Raw genomic sequence first — 19,930 nt, forward strand, 5'->3', positions numbered from 1 at the left:
AACAAGGGTAAAGGAGTACACTGCCATGCTCTGGAATGTGGTAATTTTCTTTGCTATGTTGTCTGGAAGAATATGTTATTAGGAGGTCATGACCCATAAATACTGAGTCTCATAATGGTGTGGAAAAAGGGCAAAACATTTGGCTGCAGCTGTGTTTTTTTTTTTTAAATATATTGTTTCTTAATATCCTGACAATCACTTACTTCGTGGAACCATTGTATGCTACCATTGTTAGCCTAAGCAAGACTAGTTTGAATTTCCTTGGCATTTCCAAACAGTTTCTTGTGCCAAGCAGTCTTCAAAAGCATGGCTATCCTTGGCCTAGCATGGGTGGAAGATAAGCCAAGTGCTTTTGCTGTTTATCTGAACAATTTCAGAAGTAAAAGTGCTTGCATTTTCCTCTGAGAAGCACAGTTGGTGAAGCAAACAAAAGTGATACTGAAGTGAATATACGGATAAAGGGGTGGGGAGAAGAGATGTGTAAGTCTTCCCTATTTTTATGCTGTCAAAGTGTGGGGGACTGTACAGTAGAGCCCATCTTTGCCTTGACAAAAATAGAAGTGATGGAGGCTGTAGTCTAGCACCTTCACAAAGCATCAAGTGGGAGAAGGTTGTGATAGAAGAAAACTGACATGTTAAGATGCTTTGTAAAGGATTTTTAAAAAATATATAATTTTGTATTGTAGGAAGAAATATCCTTCTGGGTTCTGCTCCAAGTGGGGAAAAAGACACTGGAAACATGGAGACTGCTTGGAAAGATGGTTTAATGGTGGACAGGATCACATGGCTTGAGTTCCTGAACAGAAAAGGGGCGAGACCGAGCAAGTCCCCGGGTTTTATGCTCTCTCTGGCTTTGAACTTCCTGGGGCCCAGAAAGAGTATCCTGATTGGTTGTCAGACTTCCAGGGGGTGGGGGTCTTAGCTAGCCTTGCTGGCTGATGTAATCTTCCCAGGTGCTATGTGGTGAGTTTCGTCCTAGATGGGTCCCATTGTCTTGCAGATGAGGTCCATTGACAAAGATTAAGTTTCTGCCTCTGGCCCATTAACAAAAGGATGGGGGCAGGAAGGTGGGAGCTGCTTTGTCTTTAAAACATGTTTCTCCATTTCTCAACCAGGGAAACATAATATTCTGCCTTTTTAATATTTCCTAAAATATTTCATTCTTCTAGGAAAGGGGTGGGTGCTAACTTCCTACAGTATATTAGCCATGAATACATTTGTATAACTAAAATAAAAATAGAGTCTTGGAAGTTGGGGGGGGGCAGAGTTTTTTTTCCTCTGCTCATTCCCCTCATATCATTTCCCCTAATTAAAACAGCCTGCCCTAAGGCTATTTGCTTCACACAACAAAACCTCCTGATACCATTATAAGCAGGATACTTTAGAGCAGTTCGGTGAGGCAATAAATTCAGGCTTCTTTCAATATGCTTGATCATAATCCCACTCCTCCCTGTGAGATATTATCACCCTTCCCCCAGAAAAAAGGAACAAAACAGCCAAATTAGCCATATCCTTTTCTCTCTTTCTCTTGTATTTTGCTCTGATTGAAATGTTGCAAATGTTGTCTATTTCAGTAATTAGTATGAGTCTTGATCACTAAACTGTTAAGAGACAGAAAATTACTTTCTAGAAAATTGCTTACTTTTTTCCTGATTTTCTATTGAATTCAGGTCATCCATGCTAGTGAGCCGAAAAGAAAAGAAAGGAATAGAACGGTAGTTTTATAAAATTGTAATTTGAAACATGCGAATGCCCTAATTTCCAATGGGGATACAGCACTATTTTCACTGATAGCGGCCGGGAATTTTCTGTAGGCATTAGATTTGCCTATATTTTTCATGGGAATCCTTTAGAGTCAGATAGGGCAAATAGTAAGCATTAGACAGTTTCTGACTTTATTCAAATGAAAGTGGGTTCCTTAATCATTTTGTACAAATATGGTCAAACTCTATGCATTGAAATAGGAGATTTCAAGAATTATAGACATCACAGACATTAGAAAATGCAGGGTGGAGAAGCGGAAATAAGAAGTGTGAAATAAAACTGGGTTGTAAACTGACAGTGAAGCTTGTTGGTAAAAGAAGGATTTAGAAAACATACTTGACATCTGTCTTGACTTCTAGAGGACGAGGATTCATTTTTCATTGCCATTACATTCTTGCCACTATCAATCCAGAGGAAAATTCCAAATATTTTAGAAGACAGGGAAAACAAGTACCACAAGGGGGCAAAAGAGAGTGCTCTGTTGAAAAGCTGGAGTACACATGAAAAACTAGATTGTCCACAAATTATTCATTTTTGGCCAGCCTTTATTCTTCTCACTTCAATTTCCACATGGCCAAGAGTAAGGCTATTATAGTTAGAATTTCCCAGCTATTCTTTTGTTTAGCATCTGTATATTATTAGTATTGTAAAACTGAAAGAGATTTTAGCTAGTTAATGAGATATTATGGTGGACATAGCAGATCGCTTATACCTTTTATTCAGTGGCTGCCTGTTGCAAATGAACTTTGCCTGTTCATTCTCCAAAATGGGGACTACTTATTTCCCAATTAGAAACTAGTTGATTGTGTGTGTTTTTGTAATACGGCTACAAGAACCTGCTCCTGAGAGCATCAGGGTGCCACATCCTGTCAAAAACTAAGAGTGCTTCACTTCAACCAAAACTTGTTACCCTCATGTTTCAGTGATACAGAGAGATTTTTAAATCTGTTGCTGTGACCCTTCTTTAGAAGGAGATACTTGTTGCCTTGATTTGTAGGTTCTTTGCAGTGTTGCAGAATGATCTTTAAATCTCCAAAGTGTGGATATCTGATTTACCTCCTTGTCTCTTACTGATATGAACTGTGGAGACCTTCAGATCTGTTCCAAGACAATGTTAGTTGACAGAAGAGGACAGCTGTCTCTGCTGCTGCAGTTAGATTTGGTACTTTTTCCCCAAACAGATTCACTTTGATGTTCTGCTGCAACGTTAAGGCTTTCCTACTTAGGAAGACATTTGGATTTTACAGGCTGATTTTGCTGAAGTAATATGTCAGAGCTTTCTACATTTTAAGCTTCTGGGTTTACGTATTCTGTTCCTGCTGTTCAAGTTGTTTATTGTTGTGGGACTGCTGAATTTAAATATGTTGCAGTAGACCACAATGAACCCAATAGCAAAGGCTAAGTATAAATTTAAATAGTTATGAATACAGGAATCGGGGAATCTGGCTCATTGACAGATCATGTGTTTACATGCAAAAAGTTGTAGGTCCAATTCTTGGCATCTCTTAAGAAATAATGATGAAAAAGTCCTTTCTGCATATGATTCTGGAAATATACTACCTGTCTGGTGCTTTTCAGATGCTTTAGAGTGAATATGGATTATTACATTATTAGAATTGATATCTGATGCATCTAAAACAAAGGTGTCAAACTCATTGCGTCATGGGCCAGATTGTGATGTTTTTTGCCTTTGCGGAGCCGGAGTGGATGTGGCCTGCACATGTCGTATCGGGTCCACGGGCCACCAGATTGACAGGCCTGATCTAAAGGACATCTAAGTCCAGAAGACTAGGTTACATAGATAATGTGATGATGTATTTGGCAGCTTCCCAGACTGATACAGGGGCTCTTTCAGGGATTCCAATTTTGTGAAGGAAGAACTGGTGGAATTTGGTCTGGTTTGATGAAGACTGTTAAAAAAAAATGGAGTTAAAACATTTATGATCATTCCTGATAAATGAAAACATTGCTGTTTTGAATCAGCCTCTGATTCAGTCCTGCTTTGCCTTCTATAACTGACATGGAGATGACCTAGCCTTTCCCCCCCACTTCTTGCTTCCTCTCTAGGCAAGGAATCAGTCTACAACACAGTCTCCTCTTGGGAGAAATCATCAAGAACTTTGGCCTTTCCTAAATTAGGCATTTTAATATGCTAAAGCCACAAGAAGCTTTGAGATGGAATAGTTGAACACTATTTGTAGCTACCGTATTCCTGAAACTGCATTGTATGTGTAGTTATGTTGTTGGCTGCAGAAATCTCTTCATTTTGTTGCCTGCCAGCTGCTGCTCTTGTTCTCCCATTGAGCTTTAATGGGCAATAAGGAGACATGAGATTTGTGTGTGCGTCAATACACCAATGAAGCAAACTGTTTTGGGTGTTTAAGCAATGCTCAGAGCAACTATTAAAGATGAAAGGTTGTGCATGTGCCTTTTAAGGGTGGAGGGAGGAAAACTTCACAATAAATGGGAGAGAAAATAGCAATCTACTGGTCAAGCAGAATATCTTCAGATTCTTGTTTGCAACAGGGGCAGATTAAAAAAATATTTGGGTAAATTAATCTGGGATTTACACGGCATTTGTTGTCAGCTTTTTATGCTCGGTCTCTAAAACTGAACATCCCATCTCTCTAAGCTTTACCTGCTGCTACATAAATAGCCTTTTCTCATTGTAACTGCAAAAACAGAACATCCTCTGTTTTAAAAGTAATGTGTCTCATTCCTTACCACATATTAAAAAATGTCTATTAAGACCATTTCATGTGTTTATGTGATTGATAATCTGTGGCTATCAGTCATTAAGTGAGTGGGAATACTCCATCTAATCCCAAATACCAGGCCTGGATATTTGGTACGATATCTGAGTTTGCAAACATGTATTTTATTGTGTCTGTTTATTTTCAGAAGTTTTTTTAAAAAATATCCTGCGGTCCCAGGGCTAAGGAAGAGAGTTGCTAGATCAATGAATGAAAACATAGTTTCACATTGTGGGCTGCTGCTGGAATTTCTCACTTTGTTTACGGTGTGAAGAAGAATTTTGTCAGGAGAAAGGAGGAAGTTTATATTCCTTGTGATGCAGAGAAATTGTATGATTATGTTTATGTGTAAAGTGGGAAATATGGAAATTGTTTTACTAATCTAAAGAGCAAAGGCAAACCCAGATTCATTATATGCAAGAAGAAAAAAGGTAAAAAAATTCCTTTCTGGATTTTAACTCTAGTCTATTGTTTTCCTTCCCCAAGTGTAAATAAATAGCAAGTAGCAGCTTTGGATTTGTTTTCACTCATATATAGTTTGGTCCTGAGGGAATACAAGGCAGAGAGTCCTGATAAAATATCTGATACTGTTTCATATTAGGGCCAGATTTCATTTCTGATTGAAAGATCCATCAGTATGATGTCATGAACTGAATATAGGACTTGATCAAACTGACTGTAAAGTCAGTCATTTCACTCTTAGCTTTACCTATCTTGCATATATTGCTAAATATGGGGTATATCGAAGAGGTTACCCTAATATTTTTGGTAAACTAATAGGATAAAATTATGATAACGAAGAATGTCAGGTTGCCTCATATGTGTTGTAAGAGTATATGTCCAGTTATGTACTTCTTCAATATAGTTTACCCTGGAACTTTACAAAACATGTCTAAAATATTATAAGTGTTTATATCAGCTGGAAGAGATTCTGGGTTTATATAGTATTTTCCTTGTGCCAAGAAGATACTTCTCCCTGAGTGCAGCTTATATGGCTCATTCTGGGACAGAGTAAAAGTGCCAGCATAGTCTGTTCAGCCAAATCCCATAGCCAAAATGCAGCAACATCTGTTTTCAGCTTCTGTCTTTCATTTGCATGTACAGTCCAAAGGTATTGAATGAGACTATTATCAAAATGCTCTGTACTCCTGTTGATATCACCTTGGTCTGAGGTGGAAGGAACTTCTTGTAGGAATTAATTTAAACATATTTTCTTACTTTACTTACTTACAAGTATGTTTTTGGCCACAACCTCCAGTGTAGAAAATATTTATGAGTGCTGTGTTGATTTATAGAATCATGGAGAAGATACCTTGGGGATTATCTAGTCCAACCCCCTGCCAAGTTCAAGAATCCTCACACCATTTCCAAGAAAGGGCAATCCAATCTTTGCTTGAAAACCTCCAGTGATCCATAACACCAGGAGACAGGTTGTTCCATTGCTTCATAGAGTCAGGGTTCCGAGTAACACATCCATCAAAGCAGAACTCCAAGGCAGGTAGATTCCTCAAAGAACATGTTTATTGGATACATCATATCAGCACAGCTAGTGAAAACCAACTCTAAAAGTTCCTGTGGTTTTCCCCCTAATTAAAAGAGCAGATATTTCCCTCCCCAGATGTCACTGGTCACATTGTCCAATAGAAAGTAGCTGGGAAGCTGCTTGGTCACTTCTCTTCTCCTTCCCTTGACACTTGTTGGGATAAGCTTGGTTCCCACAAGAAAACTTTTTTGTTGTAGCCAGTCTATCAACTTACCCCCTCCCTTCCCCCTTTCAAAGTTTGTGGCAAGTATGAGGCAGGGAAAGATGGCTTCAGCCAGGTTCGCTACAGAGTTGACACATAGCTCTCACTATCAGGAATTACTCCTCATTCAAGTACTGGTACTTAACTTAAAAAGACCCTCACCAACACAAACAGTGAAGTTCACTTTACTAACCAAATGCTGATTAACAACCTAGCAAATATATATGCAAAGATCTTACACTGCATGCAGGATGATCTTTTCACTCCCTCATTTCCAGCAGTTAAAAATCAAAAGACATAGCAATAAGGTACAATTGGGAAGAAAGTCACAGCCATCAGATTAAAACAGACAAACCCTGACTGTGTTTATACACCCAATGATAGTCTATTCCAACAGCCTTTATCCTAAAAACATGAACTGAGAGGAGAATAGTTGTGTTTCAGCCCCTTCTTTTCTATTGCAGACGATCAGGGCTTGGCAGTGTTCAGCATAAATGTAAGCATAATAATAGAAATGATTAAGCTTAAAAACAGAAAAAATGATTCATCTTTCTGATTAATAGAACGGTTGACCAAAGAGGATACTTGAAAATTCTGTTTTCCATTAAGGGAATTGGTAATATTGTGCAAGAGGAAATACTGAAGCACAAGTATATAATAAAGGTGAACGTGGATATAAAGAGTTTTATAGATAATTCAACAGATATTAAATGAAAGCAAAGTATTATCTTTGGCTGGATAGAATGTAGCCCAAGATGAACATTTGATAACATCCATGTAGGACTAAAAAACTGAAAATTGACAGTCTATTTATTTATTTTATTCAATTTGGATGCCACCCACCTCCAACCAACCAACGAAAGAAGATCAGAAGGAATGCTATATCAAAGTTGGTTCCCAGACACAACCAAGATATACTCTGGATATGAATTTTCACTGCAAGAACATATGATCCTTGAACATGAAGCCTCTCATACTTTACTTGTCAGGCTTGTGGATACATAGCATCCAACTCACAGAGATATCTAAATATAAACGTTTGCAGACGAAGCTGCATTAATCTGACTTGCAATAGGTTCACCCGGAAATTAGGCCAATGTAGTTTCATAAAGAGATCAAAATTAAGGTGGTCAGATGTAGTTATGCTCATCAGGGAGTAATAATAAATTGAGCTCTTAAAGCCATGGAATGCTGTGATTATCTAAATGTTGCTGCATTACAAATCCCAGCATCTTTAGTCATTAACTGTGCCACCTAAATTGCAATTGAATATCAACAACATTAGTTAAGTATAAGTTCCTCTCCCTGTGGATAAGTGATCAGTTAGTTAAATATAGTTGACATGATCTTAAGTATGCAAAAGGGAGTAAAGATCAGAATATACTGATTCAAGCAATGACCTCAGGGAGGCTTGGTACATAGCTTCAAACATTGAGCACCAAATACATCTGCTGACAGGATTTTGCTATTCAAGAGTCCATAGGGAACTCTTGGATGCAGAGTTCCTCTGCAGGTAGCTATTCAAGGAAACACTGATATTATTCATTTGTGCTATGAGACAAAATCTGTGGAAATATCCATTGCACATTTATGAGGACAGGAAATCTTGACCAGTCAATTTTTTTCGATATTCTGTGCTGTTTAAAGAACATGTATTTGCTGCAGAGAACATTAATATAATATTTCTGTTTCCTGTAGAAATCTTCCTCTGTAGCCAGGAAGCTCACAATAGTGATGTAGAGGACAGCAGGACATGCTATTATCCTACAAACAGCTGCACAACATGTTACCCATTGAAACAGTTAAGTATTGCATGATTAACTCCTTGTTCTTACATGCCCAGGCAGCACATTCTGGATGGTATCGTGCTGCTTGAATTGTTGATTTATCCCACAAGCTTGATGTGAAGGTGATTGCAATTCTTTTTGGTTAGGATTACAAAAATCTAAATATTTGAGATAAAACTTCTGATTCAATCTGAACAATAATATACTTGAATGACTTGCTATTTCTTTTTGCCCTGCTGGGTGCGGCACCTAGACAGCCTTGGTTTCCTTGAAAAGCTAAGAAGGATCCGTCAGAATTTGTACTTATATGGGAAACCATCCAGAAATTCTGTAGGCATTTGTAGGCAGAAATGTAGGCCCATAGACATTGGCATTAATAGGGGTAGGGGATAGTCAAACCAATCAGTCTGGTAAGAGTAACCAGAGCCTGCAAATGCCTGTGGGTAGAGTGAGAAGTGGGGCAGGAAATTTTAGGATAAGGCAGTGGTAAACATTTCTCACATGGTTGCCAAGAAAACTACATGAACATATTGATTAGTCTGCCAGAATGAAGAGCAGATTGAAGGTTGTTACTTTCATTTCCCTCGAAGTACAAAATATTTGGGAGGGGAATGTCTAAGGTCAATATTTAAAAGGGGAATAAACTGCCCCTTTTAAATATTGGCCTTAGACATAATTCCTTGACTTTAAACAACTGCTTATGTGGATATAAGGGTTAATGTATTGGACTAGGATTGGAGAGATCTGAGTTTTAGGTCTGGTTCAACCATGAACCTCATTGGTTGGTGCTAAGCCAGTTGCTTATATGTTCACATAACAAGCTCAGCCCAAATGTTCTGTCAATCTGCACATTCCACCATTTTTTCTACCTGTTGTGTGTGATTCATTAAGCAAGCTTTGTGAGTTGCTTCACCAAAATCAGAAAAAAGTTGCACTGGGCTTTTGGAAACCAGAATTTCTAGTTTGATTGGGTAAGCTACAAATTTTGAACAGCTAAATGAACTGTTGGAGGGCAATTTTCAAAGATAGTGCACATAATAACTTACAATTTTATTTAGTGTCATGTGAAACAGGCCATTATCACTCAGCCCGATCCACTTTGTAAGGTTGTTAGGATACAGTAGACTATGGAAAGGCTGACTTACGCTGACCTGAGATTCTAGTAAATAATAAGGGTCTCCTCCCTTAATTGTTGCCATCTGAGATACGCTTTTTACCTCTTGAAAGTTCATGAAGCTCTGACTGTTCCCCCAAGGGCCAAGATGAGGATTGAATCAAGAGGTATTTGGTTTGGCACCTGGTGGGAAGAATGCTTTCACTGATAAAAGTTTTTCAAATAATAACTAAGTTTCATTTTGAAAGCAGATTCTAGCAGAATGCCCTATTTTATAGCATCCTCCTGTGTTCCATCATGAGAAGCATTAGTTCTTTACTACCTTCTTAGCCATGTCTCCCATTTGTTAGAAGGTCTGTGCTTGCATGAACAAACAATTAACATGTTTCTCCTTTCTTTGAGTCACATTTTACAAGCTCCCCTCCCCCCCCTTTTTTACATTTGCAAATCATGCATTTCAATGATTAATTTTTTTGGTATAATACTTGAAGGTTAGTTCAATAGACAGAGAGCTTATCTGCATCACTTAGTTGACTCAACATTAGAATGGTACAGTGACTATTTTTTTTGGACAATAGAAATAGATAATTTCATCCTCTAATCATCTCCTTCCCATTGTTAATTCAACCCCCAGTGCATTTTCTGGCTGCAGTTTCAAAGTACAGGTAGTTCTTAGCTTATGGCAATGATCTTTTAAAATAACAAGGACCAATAACAAGGACCAAGAATAAGTGCTTTATGGCATGTAAAGCACTTCTGGCTGTTGTAAAATGTTGTACCGTTCCTTCTCATTTTACTTGCTCACAGCATCAACATCACATGGTCACATGACTGGGATTTGCCAGCTTTCTTGCTAGCTTCCAGCAAAAAAAAAAAAAAAAAAAGCCCATTAAAAAAAAGGCTTTGCATTTCTGACCATGAGATTCGCTTAACAAATGTAGATTCACTTAATTACCACCACAAAAATGCAGCAAAATCAGATCTGGTCATGTGGGTGCCTTGACTTAGAACCATACTGATTCACAACTGGAAACCCTGTCTCAATTCCATTCATAAGTTGACAACTATCTATACTCTTGTTATATTCCTACATGCTCTTGTGCATTTTTGTCTGGAACATTTTCATTTTTTCAAGGCTAAGTCTGGCGCTTCCTTGGTGACTTCATAGAGGAAGGAATCATCCCTCAAGGGAGATGATAGTTGCCGTAATCTTTAGGAATTTCTAAGACCCCTTCAATTTTGATATTAAAATAATGTAATGGCTGACGGCCTTTTCTGGTATGTAAGAGATCTTCCCTTTCTTATCACTGCCCATATAACTAAGCACTGTGGTGATTGAAAAACTAAAATAGTTATTTTAATTACTTTTGTTAAGCTAGCTAGCTTTCTCTAACTTACTAGCTAGCTAAAGAAAAAAGAAAGAAAATAGTAACTTGGTTGCATTATTTCTTGTCAAAACAATTGTTGAATCACAAATCTTGTAGTGACTACAATATATATATGTGTGTGTGTGTGTGTGTGTGTGTGTATGTAGGTCTTTGATTATATATATATAACCAAATTTGGTTATATATATATATTTGAATTAAGCTTTTTCCACAGGAAAGAAAGCAATTGGAAGCTCTCCCCCCCCCCCGAACAGATTTTGTGGTCTTCAGTCTGGATGAAATATTTTGCAAACTGTTGACAAATGCCTCAGTCTGGTCATATTTGTCATAAACCAGATTAAATGTAAATTGCCAGAAGTGCAGGGACAAAAGCATCTTAAACAATAATTGTATGGATATGTCCAGAGATAGCAGTTGCATTATCCAAAATGATTTTTATTGCAAGAAATCTGCAATATTTCAAGAAATCTGTTAGGCATATTTCCAGAGGCTGTCAGCCTTCCATTAGTGGAATCTCAAAAAAGGATTATGATCTATTCATCTTTGCTTCAAATCCTAAACTATAAACAATTGTTTCAAGTTCTTTCCTGTGAAATGGAAATAGCTCCACAACATCTGGAGATGTTGGATCACAGCAAGGGTTCATCCAGTGAATTAAATTTTCAATATTGAGAATAAAGGAGTGGTACAGCCAGGGCCGGATTTAGATGAAAAGAGGCCCTAGGCTATTCCACTTATGAGGCCCTTTCACCTATAGTGAAAGTGTAATTTTAATTTTGCTAACAATTTGAATGTAGGCCCCTCTTGATCTTGAGGCCCCCTCTTAATCTTGAGGCCCTAGGCTGAAGCCTAGTTAGCCTATAGGAAAATCCGGCCCTGGGTACAGCACTGGATAAGATAACCCTTAGAGTCAGGTAATGCCTCTAAGCAAATGATGGAAGAAAACAGGTGTTACTCTTTGATTCCTTCTATATATTCTTCCAAAGTGTTTTGAACGGTCAACCAATCTTCTGAAATTTATTTTTAGGAATATTCTTGAGGGGGAAAGGGGAATTGAGAAAAAGTATACAGTTTCATCCTCCATTAATAAAAGTATCCATAGACCTAAATATTCTGAACAACACTGTTGAACTCTTCCCAGTAGCATCATCTTAATTTTACAGATTGTTGCTGTGAAGATCAGCATTTGACTTCATAAAAAAGTTTGTCCATCCGTTCGCATTGCACAGGAAGAAATTGGTTATTTTTTAACACTTTGCAAGAGATGTCTTCATAATTAGGCACCACAAGGCTGACATTTTGTCTTTTGGTATTTTTATGTTGATAATTTAGAAAATAAAAAAAATACATTTTTGGATTGATTTTACTCAATTACTTTTTCCTCTTCAATAATTTTCTGAATCATATGTAGAAAACAGTTGCCTTTGGCAATCAGTTAATCAATAAGTCTGCAGAAGAGTCTGTCCCACCCACCTCTATTTGATTTGGCTTATATAGTCAGTTTGTTTAATAAGAAATGAGTATTCTGTGCAAGTAAATAAGCAGAATACCAGTGAGAACATAACCCTAGTGAAATGAGGAACTGGGTGAAACAACCTATAAAAGGTCAGGAAGCAGATGAGATGACAGAGTTAATTTTTCAGTAATCACACTTTGTATATCCATGGTTGTGTTCCCCCTTGTGTGGGTATGTGCTTAATCCATGAAACAAATGAAATCAGGATTGTATATAAGGGAAAGGAAAGGCTAATTTACTGTCATTCTTCTGCAGGCGATTAGGCTGTGGGATGGTAAATTACACTTCTCAGTATGCTTTATAGGTAAAGATTTGAATTTGGCACTCCAACCTCTGAATCCTCTGGCAAGGCAGGCTGTACATTGTTTGTGAAAGCCATTTTCCCCTTCCATTAACCATCCCAGGTATTGCTTTTAAAAAAAAAAAAGAGGAGGGAGAAAATGTGTCTTTTGAATTTTACCTTTTGTAATTGAAGTTCATATTTTCAATTTGTGCCTGAATTATATACATTATTCCCAGCATTAACAAACCTGGGGTCATACATTTCCTACACTCCTCAGCTATTAATACAGGCTGCCACAGCTGATCAGACTGCAGGGAACTGCCTTTCATTGGCAATGAAAATGTACAATTTTCACCTTTTTTTACTAGGAGAGAAAGGGAAGCCCTTAGGCGTCTTTTTTCTTCTCAGCAGGGGCTGAAAATGTAGATGTGTACATAAACCATTGTACTTATAAAGTCTTGAGATTACAGAACACAATGTTTGCACATACACAGACACACATATCTTTTGTAATGACTTCTTGAGATTCCTGAAAGGAGGCTATTGTGCAGTGTGAGTGTGATTTCTGGGGGAGTATAAATATTCACATTCAATCAGATTGATTCTATTGTGTTGCAGATACTAAAGTGAACTGTGACGAATCTCCATGAAGGTGATCAGCCATGCAATGTTCTTGGAAGGCTGTCCTCTTACTTGCTTTGGCCTCCATTGCTATCCAGTACACAGCCATCCGCACTTTCACAACCAAATCCTTCCAAAGTTGTCCTGTACCCAATCCCATGAATTGTAGCCTGAATCAGGAGGCTGAATCTGCTGACAGACTGTGTGATGAAAGCCCAACCTTTTCTTACAACCTTTCTAAGAAGACTCATGTCCTGATCTTGGCCACCACCAGAAGTGGTTCTTCTTTTGTTGGTCAGCTCTTTAATCAGCACTTTGATGTTTTCTATTTATTTGAGCCCCTTTACCATGTCCAGTACACCTTGATTCCAAAGTTAACACAGATGAAGGGCTCCATGGACCGACGGATCATGTTGGGAGCTGGCAGAGATTTGCTGAGGAGTCTTTATGACTGCGATCTTTACTTTTTGGAAAATTACATCAAACCCCAGCCGGTGAACCACACCACAGACAGACTCTTCAGGAGAGGGGCCAGCAAAGCTCTGTGCTCTGCACCAGTTTGTGAGACACTGGCACCGATTGATACCACTCTGGAAGAAGGAGACTGCGTAAAAAAATGTGGCACTTTGAACTTGACTCTAGCTACCGAATCATGCAAAGATCATGGGCATGTTGCTATCAAAACAGTGCGAGTGCCAGAGGTCAATGACCTTCGGGCTTTGGTGGATGATCCAAGACTCAACCTGAAAATTATACAATTAGTGAGAGATCCCAGAGGCATCCTTGCTTCCAGGAGCGAAACATTTAGAGACACTTACAGACTTTGGCGAATCTGGGATGGCACAGGTAGGAAACCCTACAACTTGGATGTGACACAACTCACCACTGTTTGTGAGGACTTTTTGAACTCCGTATCCACTGGCTTAAATAGACCCTCATGGCTGAAAGGCAAATACATGTTGGTGCGATATGAAGACCTAGCTAGGAATCCTCTAAAAAAGACTGAGGAAATATATGAATTCCTTGGTATCCCAATGGATAGCAATGTGGAACGATGGATACAGAATAATACAAGAGGAGACAGGTCTGCAGCCAAGCACAAATACGGGACTGTCCGAAATTCAGCAGCAACAGCGGAGAAGTGGCGGTTCCGACTCTCCTATGAAATTGTAGCATTCACACAGAATGCATGCCAGCAGGTATTAATACAACTGGGTTACAAACTGGTATCCTCTGAGAGGGAACTAAAGAACCTCTCCATAAGTCTGGTGGAAGAAAGGGATTTCTTGCCCTTTTGGTAATGCAGATGTTAGGGCTCCTATTGTAAGTTTGAGATGAGCCATTTGTAACTGTTGCCTTACTTTCCCTCTTCCCGCCTACTCTCTAAAAAATTTGCACTAACTGTTGAATGGGATTCTCAAAAAGAAAGTTCCCCTTCTCAAACCATTGTATAAATGGATGACTATTGGGTCTCTTAAGAGCAAAAACTAAAATAAACAAACTGGACAGGTAGCAATGTTTACAAATCACACACACTTAACAATATATAAAAGGGAAAAAAAGTAACCCTCGGCTTTCCACATTGATGGGAATCTGAAGGCTTATACTTTTGCACTTTTTACTTTTACAATGTAAGAGGTAATTATAAATATATATATATATATATATATATATATATATATATATATATATATATATATATAATTATAAATATAAATATAAATATGTCTAATTTATGAATAGTGTTGTTACCTCCCTCCCAACTCTTATGAGCAGGTTTTACTGTTAGCTGATGGTGGAATAGTCTCCTTGTTTTTAATCTTGTTTTGATATATCTGAGTCATGCTATCAGGCTGGTTGCTGATCCACAGTTTGTTTAGTAACACTTATGACATTTCTTTGTGCCAAAAAAGTAGAAAGAACGAAAGAAATTGAAATTTGCTAAACGGGAACACAATGCTTTATTTCTGTGTTTTCTTCAAATAAAGAATTCAATAAAATCAATTGTTCCTGGAGGGTAAAAGTCACCAAGCCAGGCTCAATGAATCATGAGACTGTTGAACTCTGTTCAGGACAGCTGTGGATACTATTTAATGTTATGGTGAGGGAGAAGGAGAAGGAGGTAGCAACTGCATTTTTAGAGTCAAGGATGGGCAGTGGGAAGAATGATAATAAAATAAGTTGACAATCTGATATAAGTGACAGAGTGCAGAAGTGATGGCAATCCTATGATCTGTATAGCTTTTAAACACTTGCCCTTTTCATTTGTAGTCAATTGTAGCAGGTTGTCTGAGAATCCACAGGTAGGAGGGAGGGGGCACCTGTTTGATGCCCATTACATAAATTGCATTTTTAAGACAATGTCATGACACATGTGATACCATCTTAGCTTGTACTAAACACTTATGACTGGTAAACCCAGTGTAACAAAAATAGAATTCAGGAGTTTCAACCTAAAAAAATCTTGCCTGTCTGCCTGGTAAAATCATCATATATTCCGGGAAGGTAGCTTAATGAGACAGCTGGAATTCCTGAATTAAATGGCAAAGTTAAAGAAGAAGGAAATGGCCAATACTGCCACCCCAAATAAAAAAGAACTACTGGAGTTAGCAGTAGGCCCCTTCCCTCACTTTCAGCACCTTATTGTTTAAACCATTCTTGACACTGTTTCCCTGAAAATAAGACCGATCCCAAATAAGCCCTACGTAAGAGCCTGTGTAGCCACCCGCCTGCCCATTCTGTCTGGTTGTTTGCAGTGCCACAGCCACAAGGCAAGTCGGGGTCGGGGTGGATCTGCCCCATGTGCTGGCTTACTTCAGGATCCCCCACAGCCAGGCCATCCATGCCACGACACCTGCCTCACGGTGGCAGCACCGTCAGCCATGTGCCGCAGGAGTCCACATGGCCTCCAGCCTACTTCTGCTTGCTCACAGCTGCAACCAAGCTAGAGGCCGACCAATGAGATGGTGCCACGCCACGAGGTGAGGCAGGTGGGGCATGGGTGGCCTGGCTGTGGGGGCCCTGAGGTAAGCCAGTGCGGGGGACATGGGGCAACTCCATCCCACATGCCTTGCGGTGGCAGTGGCGTACTGCGCTGCCTCCTGCCCTGTCATGAGCAAGCAGAAGAAGTGGGCCTCCCGTACATGGAAAATAAGACAACCCCTCCCCCCCAAAATAACAGTGCTTATTTTGGGGGCCAAAAGAAAATAAGGCTGGGTCTTATTTTCAGGGAAACATAGGGTAGTCTTTACTACTCAACTTCTTTTTCCTAATCTAAACATGCTTAGCTTTCAAGTTGAATGTTCAGACTCAATCAGAATTAATACTGGAAATGTAAAGCAGATCCTAGTGCCCTTACCTGCCTTAGATCTCAACAAAGGAATGGCTAGAGCTGGACTTAGCTGGACCATTGCTAGAGGATTATATGCAGGTGGTTGTGTCATTAACATGTTGATTTTTTTTTTTAAAAAAGAATCCCTCTGGACAGGCTCTTTTTCTCCATGCAGCCCTTATTTGAGAAACACACAGAAGGCGTCAAAGGGAAGCAGGAATCTGTTCCACAGATGGATGGTTAGCATTGAACAAATCCTAAGGATTCTGTGTTAGTGATCCAAATGCAGTCACACTCCCTATGGAAAAGGAACAGCTGCTAAGCCAACTAAAATATTTAGTGCATTCCTCATTACGGCAGGATTGAAATGGGGGAATTAGTTAGGAAGGGTAAAGTCTGCCTTTCCTGCCTTCTATGACCTGCCAGAATCTGGTACTGGAGCCTACACAAAGCTTTTGGTTTCCTCTGGGGAGAGGGGGGGATGGGAGGGGCAGAATCTAATTGCTACTCAAGGAGAGGCTTTCTATATGAGCAAGGGAGCATGTGTGTGTGAGTGAGATATGAACGGTGTGCATATGTGCCTTTCCCCACCTGGCTATTACCTGCTCATTTTGGTGTTCAATCCTTGGGAAAAATATAATAAAGGAAATGCACACATAAAATTAGCAAGAACTACACTATAAATTATGATTATTATTTTTTTAAAAAGTATACAGTGAGGAACAAGTTCATTCTTTCGTTACGATCTTCATGCTGAAGAGTCCTATCCTGAGCCTGTTTGTCACTGATAATGATAGTGTATAAAAACTGCATGTTTATATGTCTCAGTGTTTCCAATGTTGTGACCATATTTTTGGTATGGGAAATTATACAAGATTGCTGTTTCCTGATCTGCAGTTCAGAAATAATCATGATAGTGTTGATCAGCTTAGCACCTTAGAAATGTATCTGGCTACAACATCTGTCATACCAGACAACAAGCCATGATGGTAGTTATGGTCCAATACATCTGGAGAAAATCAGGAGGGAAGATATTCATCAAAACATTGAATAATTTTTGATCTATTAAAAACTGAATATTTTATTGGACTGCATCTTTTAAAATATTGGGATTTTTATATAAGCAATCCACGGGAGATAGATACCTCCTTAGATAAGATCTATTACTTTTTATCACACAGGAAATGCAACTTCTGAGAGAATTCTGTGAAATATGCATGCATTATCTAATGTTTGTGCAGTCCTATACTTGCCTACTCAGAAGTACTGTCCCATCGAATTCAGTGAAATTTGCTTCAAGGTATAGGACTACAGCCTAAAATGCCTTTTCTTCTGAATGTTTATTCAAATACAATTTGTTCATACAAATTTGATTCAATTAAAATTCATATAAATAATTAACCATGATTTCTTTGTTCAAATGACAGCCCTAATTTTATTGTTAAAAGGCCTTGGCATATAAAAATACCAATTGTTACTACTGCTTTTGTAGTAATGGAATCTTGCCTGAAGCCATTTTCTGTTCCAATAGCGGAAAAAGAGACAAGAAGGTGAAAAGCAGCCATAAAGCTTTGGCTCATACAAGCCCCTCTTCTAAAAGTTCAGCTGCTGTCTGATACAACTGACCCCAAGTTTAAATGGTTGACCTGGAATTTCCATAGGAGCTTATTATTGTTATTTAAGTAATTGCCCAACGGATGCAATCTCTTTCCCAAATATACTGGTGGGTATTTGCTCATCTGCCAGTTTTGAAAATGATCATATTTTATTTTCATTTTTAGAAGAACTGATATCGCCTTACTCATGCATAATTCAAGTAGAAATTGTTTCTGAAGATAATTGGGATGGAAGTGATTTTTTTTGCCAATTTAAAAGGAAATAACATTAAAAATGTTAATGGCACCTCAAATCAACTTCAGTTTCTAGTGATTTCATGGACACAAGCATGCAGTTTTCTTGGCAAAAATTTAGAAGTGGTTTGCCATTGGCTTTTTCCAGGATATTTTCCTGAACTATCCTACAGCCCTGATAGACCTTGAGTTTTCCATCCAAGAATGAGCCAGTTTAGAATTGCAACCCAGATAGGACTGGCAGGTCCTGGCCAGGTCCTGTGACAAGTGACAGATTTTCTACCACAAAAACCAAATATGACCACATTTGTACAGCTACCCACATTTACGGAGCAACCTTGAAAGAATAGAACTCTCCACCTCTGAGTTTATTTTCTCCACAGTGGACAGCAGCCATGTGGGGAGGAGATACAAGTAGTTTTCAACCTGATCTGTCCCCGTCCCCGTCCACACACACACACAAACACAGCCAGCCGAGGGTTAAGGAAACACTTTGGCACACACCCAGGTCTTATCTCCAACTTGGCAGCGATATACACACCGTCTGCCAAGTGCTTTTATTTCCACAAAACAGAAAGATAAGATACTTAGCGTACAAAAAGTCCAATCAGAATAATATTTCTCTCAGCAGTTCCGGACGAGGCTTTAGTGACTATCCAAGGTTTACTTTTTGTTCGTCACAAGGATCACTGGCCACCACCCTCTATTATATAGTCTCTGGGGTGTGGTCCAGTGACTCAGTTCTAATCCCTAGCACGCCTCCTGAGCTGCTGCAATCGTTTATCACGCCTTCGGAGGCGTGCGTCCAGGAATGATGTTTCTCCCTCGCTCTCATCCGAGCCACCTGTCTCCCTGTTAATCTCCTCTCCCTCGGCCGGCACCCGAGACAGTGCCAGAGGGGAGGGACCTGGAGAGGGAGGCCTGGCTGACTCCTCTTCCTCATGCTCGGAGCTTTCTTCCTCCGATGGGACAGGCTCAGAGGGCGGGGCCACAACACAACCTACAGCCACAATTGAGCCCAAAATTTCTGTTGCTAAGTGAGATGATGTTAAGTGAGTTTTGTGCTGTTTTATGACCTTTCTTAAGAGGGATGCGGTGGCTCAGTGGCTAAGATGCTGAGCTTGTTGATCAAAAGGTCAGCAGTTTAGGGGTTTGAATCCCTAGTGCTGCGTAACAGGGTGAACTCCCGTTACTTGTCCCAGCTTCTGCCAACCTAGCAATTCGAAAGCACATCAAAAATGCAAGTAGAAAAATAGGGAGCACATTTAATTTAATTTAATTTAATTTAATTTAATTTAATTTAATTTAATCATATTTCTATGCCGCCCAACTCCCAAGGGACTCTTTGTTGAGAAGGTAACAGTGTTCCATGTGCCTTTGGCGTTTAGTCATGCTGGCCACATGACCACGGAGACATCTTCGGACAGCACTGGCTCTTTGGCTTTGAAATGGAGATGAGCACCACCCCCTAGAGGCAGGAACAACTAGCACGTATGTGCAAGGGGAACCTTTACCTTTACCTATGACCTTTCTTGCCACGGCTGTTAAATGAATCACTGCAGTTGTTAAGTTAGTAATATGGCGGTGGCTTCCCCATTGACTGCTTGTCAGAAAGTTGCAAAAGGTGATCACCTCACCCTGGCACACTGCAATTATCATAAACATCAGTCAGTCTGAATGTTGTTCATGTGACCATGGGGAAGCTGCAATGGTTGTAAATGTGAAAAGCAGTCATAAGTCACTTTTTTCAGTGCCGTTGTAACTTTGGAAGGTCACTA

The 19,930-nt window shown here is 39.2% G+C and overlaps 1 protein-coding gene across 4 annotated transcripts in view; it reads left to right on the top strand.

Moving 5' to 3' along the window:
- CHST1 (carbohydrate sulfotransferase 1) overlaps positions 1-18,211 on the top strand; it is a 35,189-nt gene extending 16,978 nt beyond the window's left edge. For 2 of the 4 annotated variants that reach the window (XM_034417425.3, XM_087876787.1), the window contains exons 2-3: positions 7,961-8,063; positions 12,969-18,211. In XM_034417425.3, the coding sequence (XP_034273316.1) occupies positions 13,013-14,272 (1,260 nt within the window). In that variant the 5' untranslated portion in view covers positions 7,961-8,063; positions 12,969-13,012 and the 3' untranslated portion in view covers positions 14,273-18,211. The remainder of the gene's footprint in view (positions 1-7,960; positions 8,064-12,968) is intronic. The other 2 variants (XM_034417428.3, XM_034417427.3) reach the window with 2 other exon arrangements.
- Positions 18,212-19,930: the final 1,719 nt, after the last annotated feature.

The sequence above is a fragment of the Pantherophis guttatus genome, chromosome 1 (assembly GCF_059756535.1).
Source record: "Pantherophis guttatus breed Tessera chromosome 1, ASM5975653v1, whole genome shotgun sequence".
In the NCBI taxonomy this organism is placed as follows: Eukaryota; Metazoa; Chordata; class Lepidosauria; order Squamata; family Colubridae; genus Pantherophis; species Pantherophis guttatus.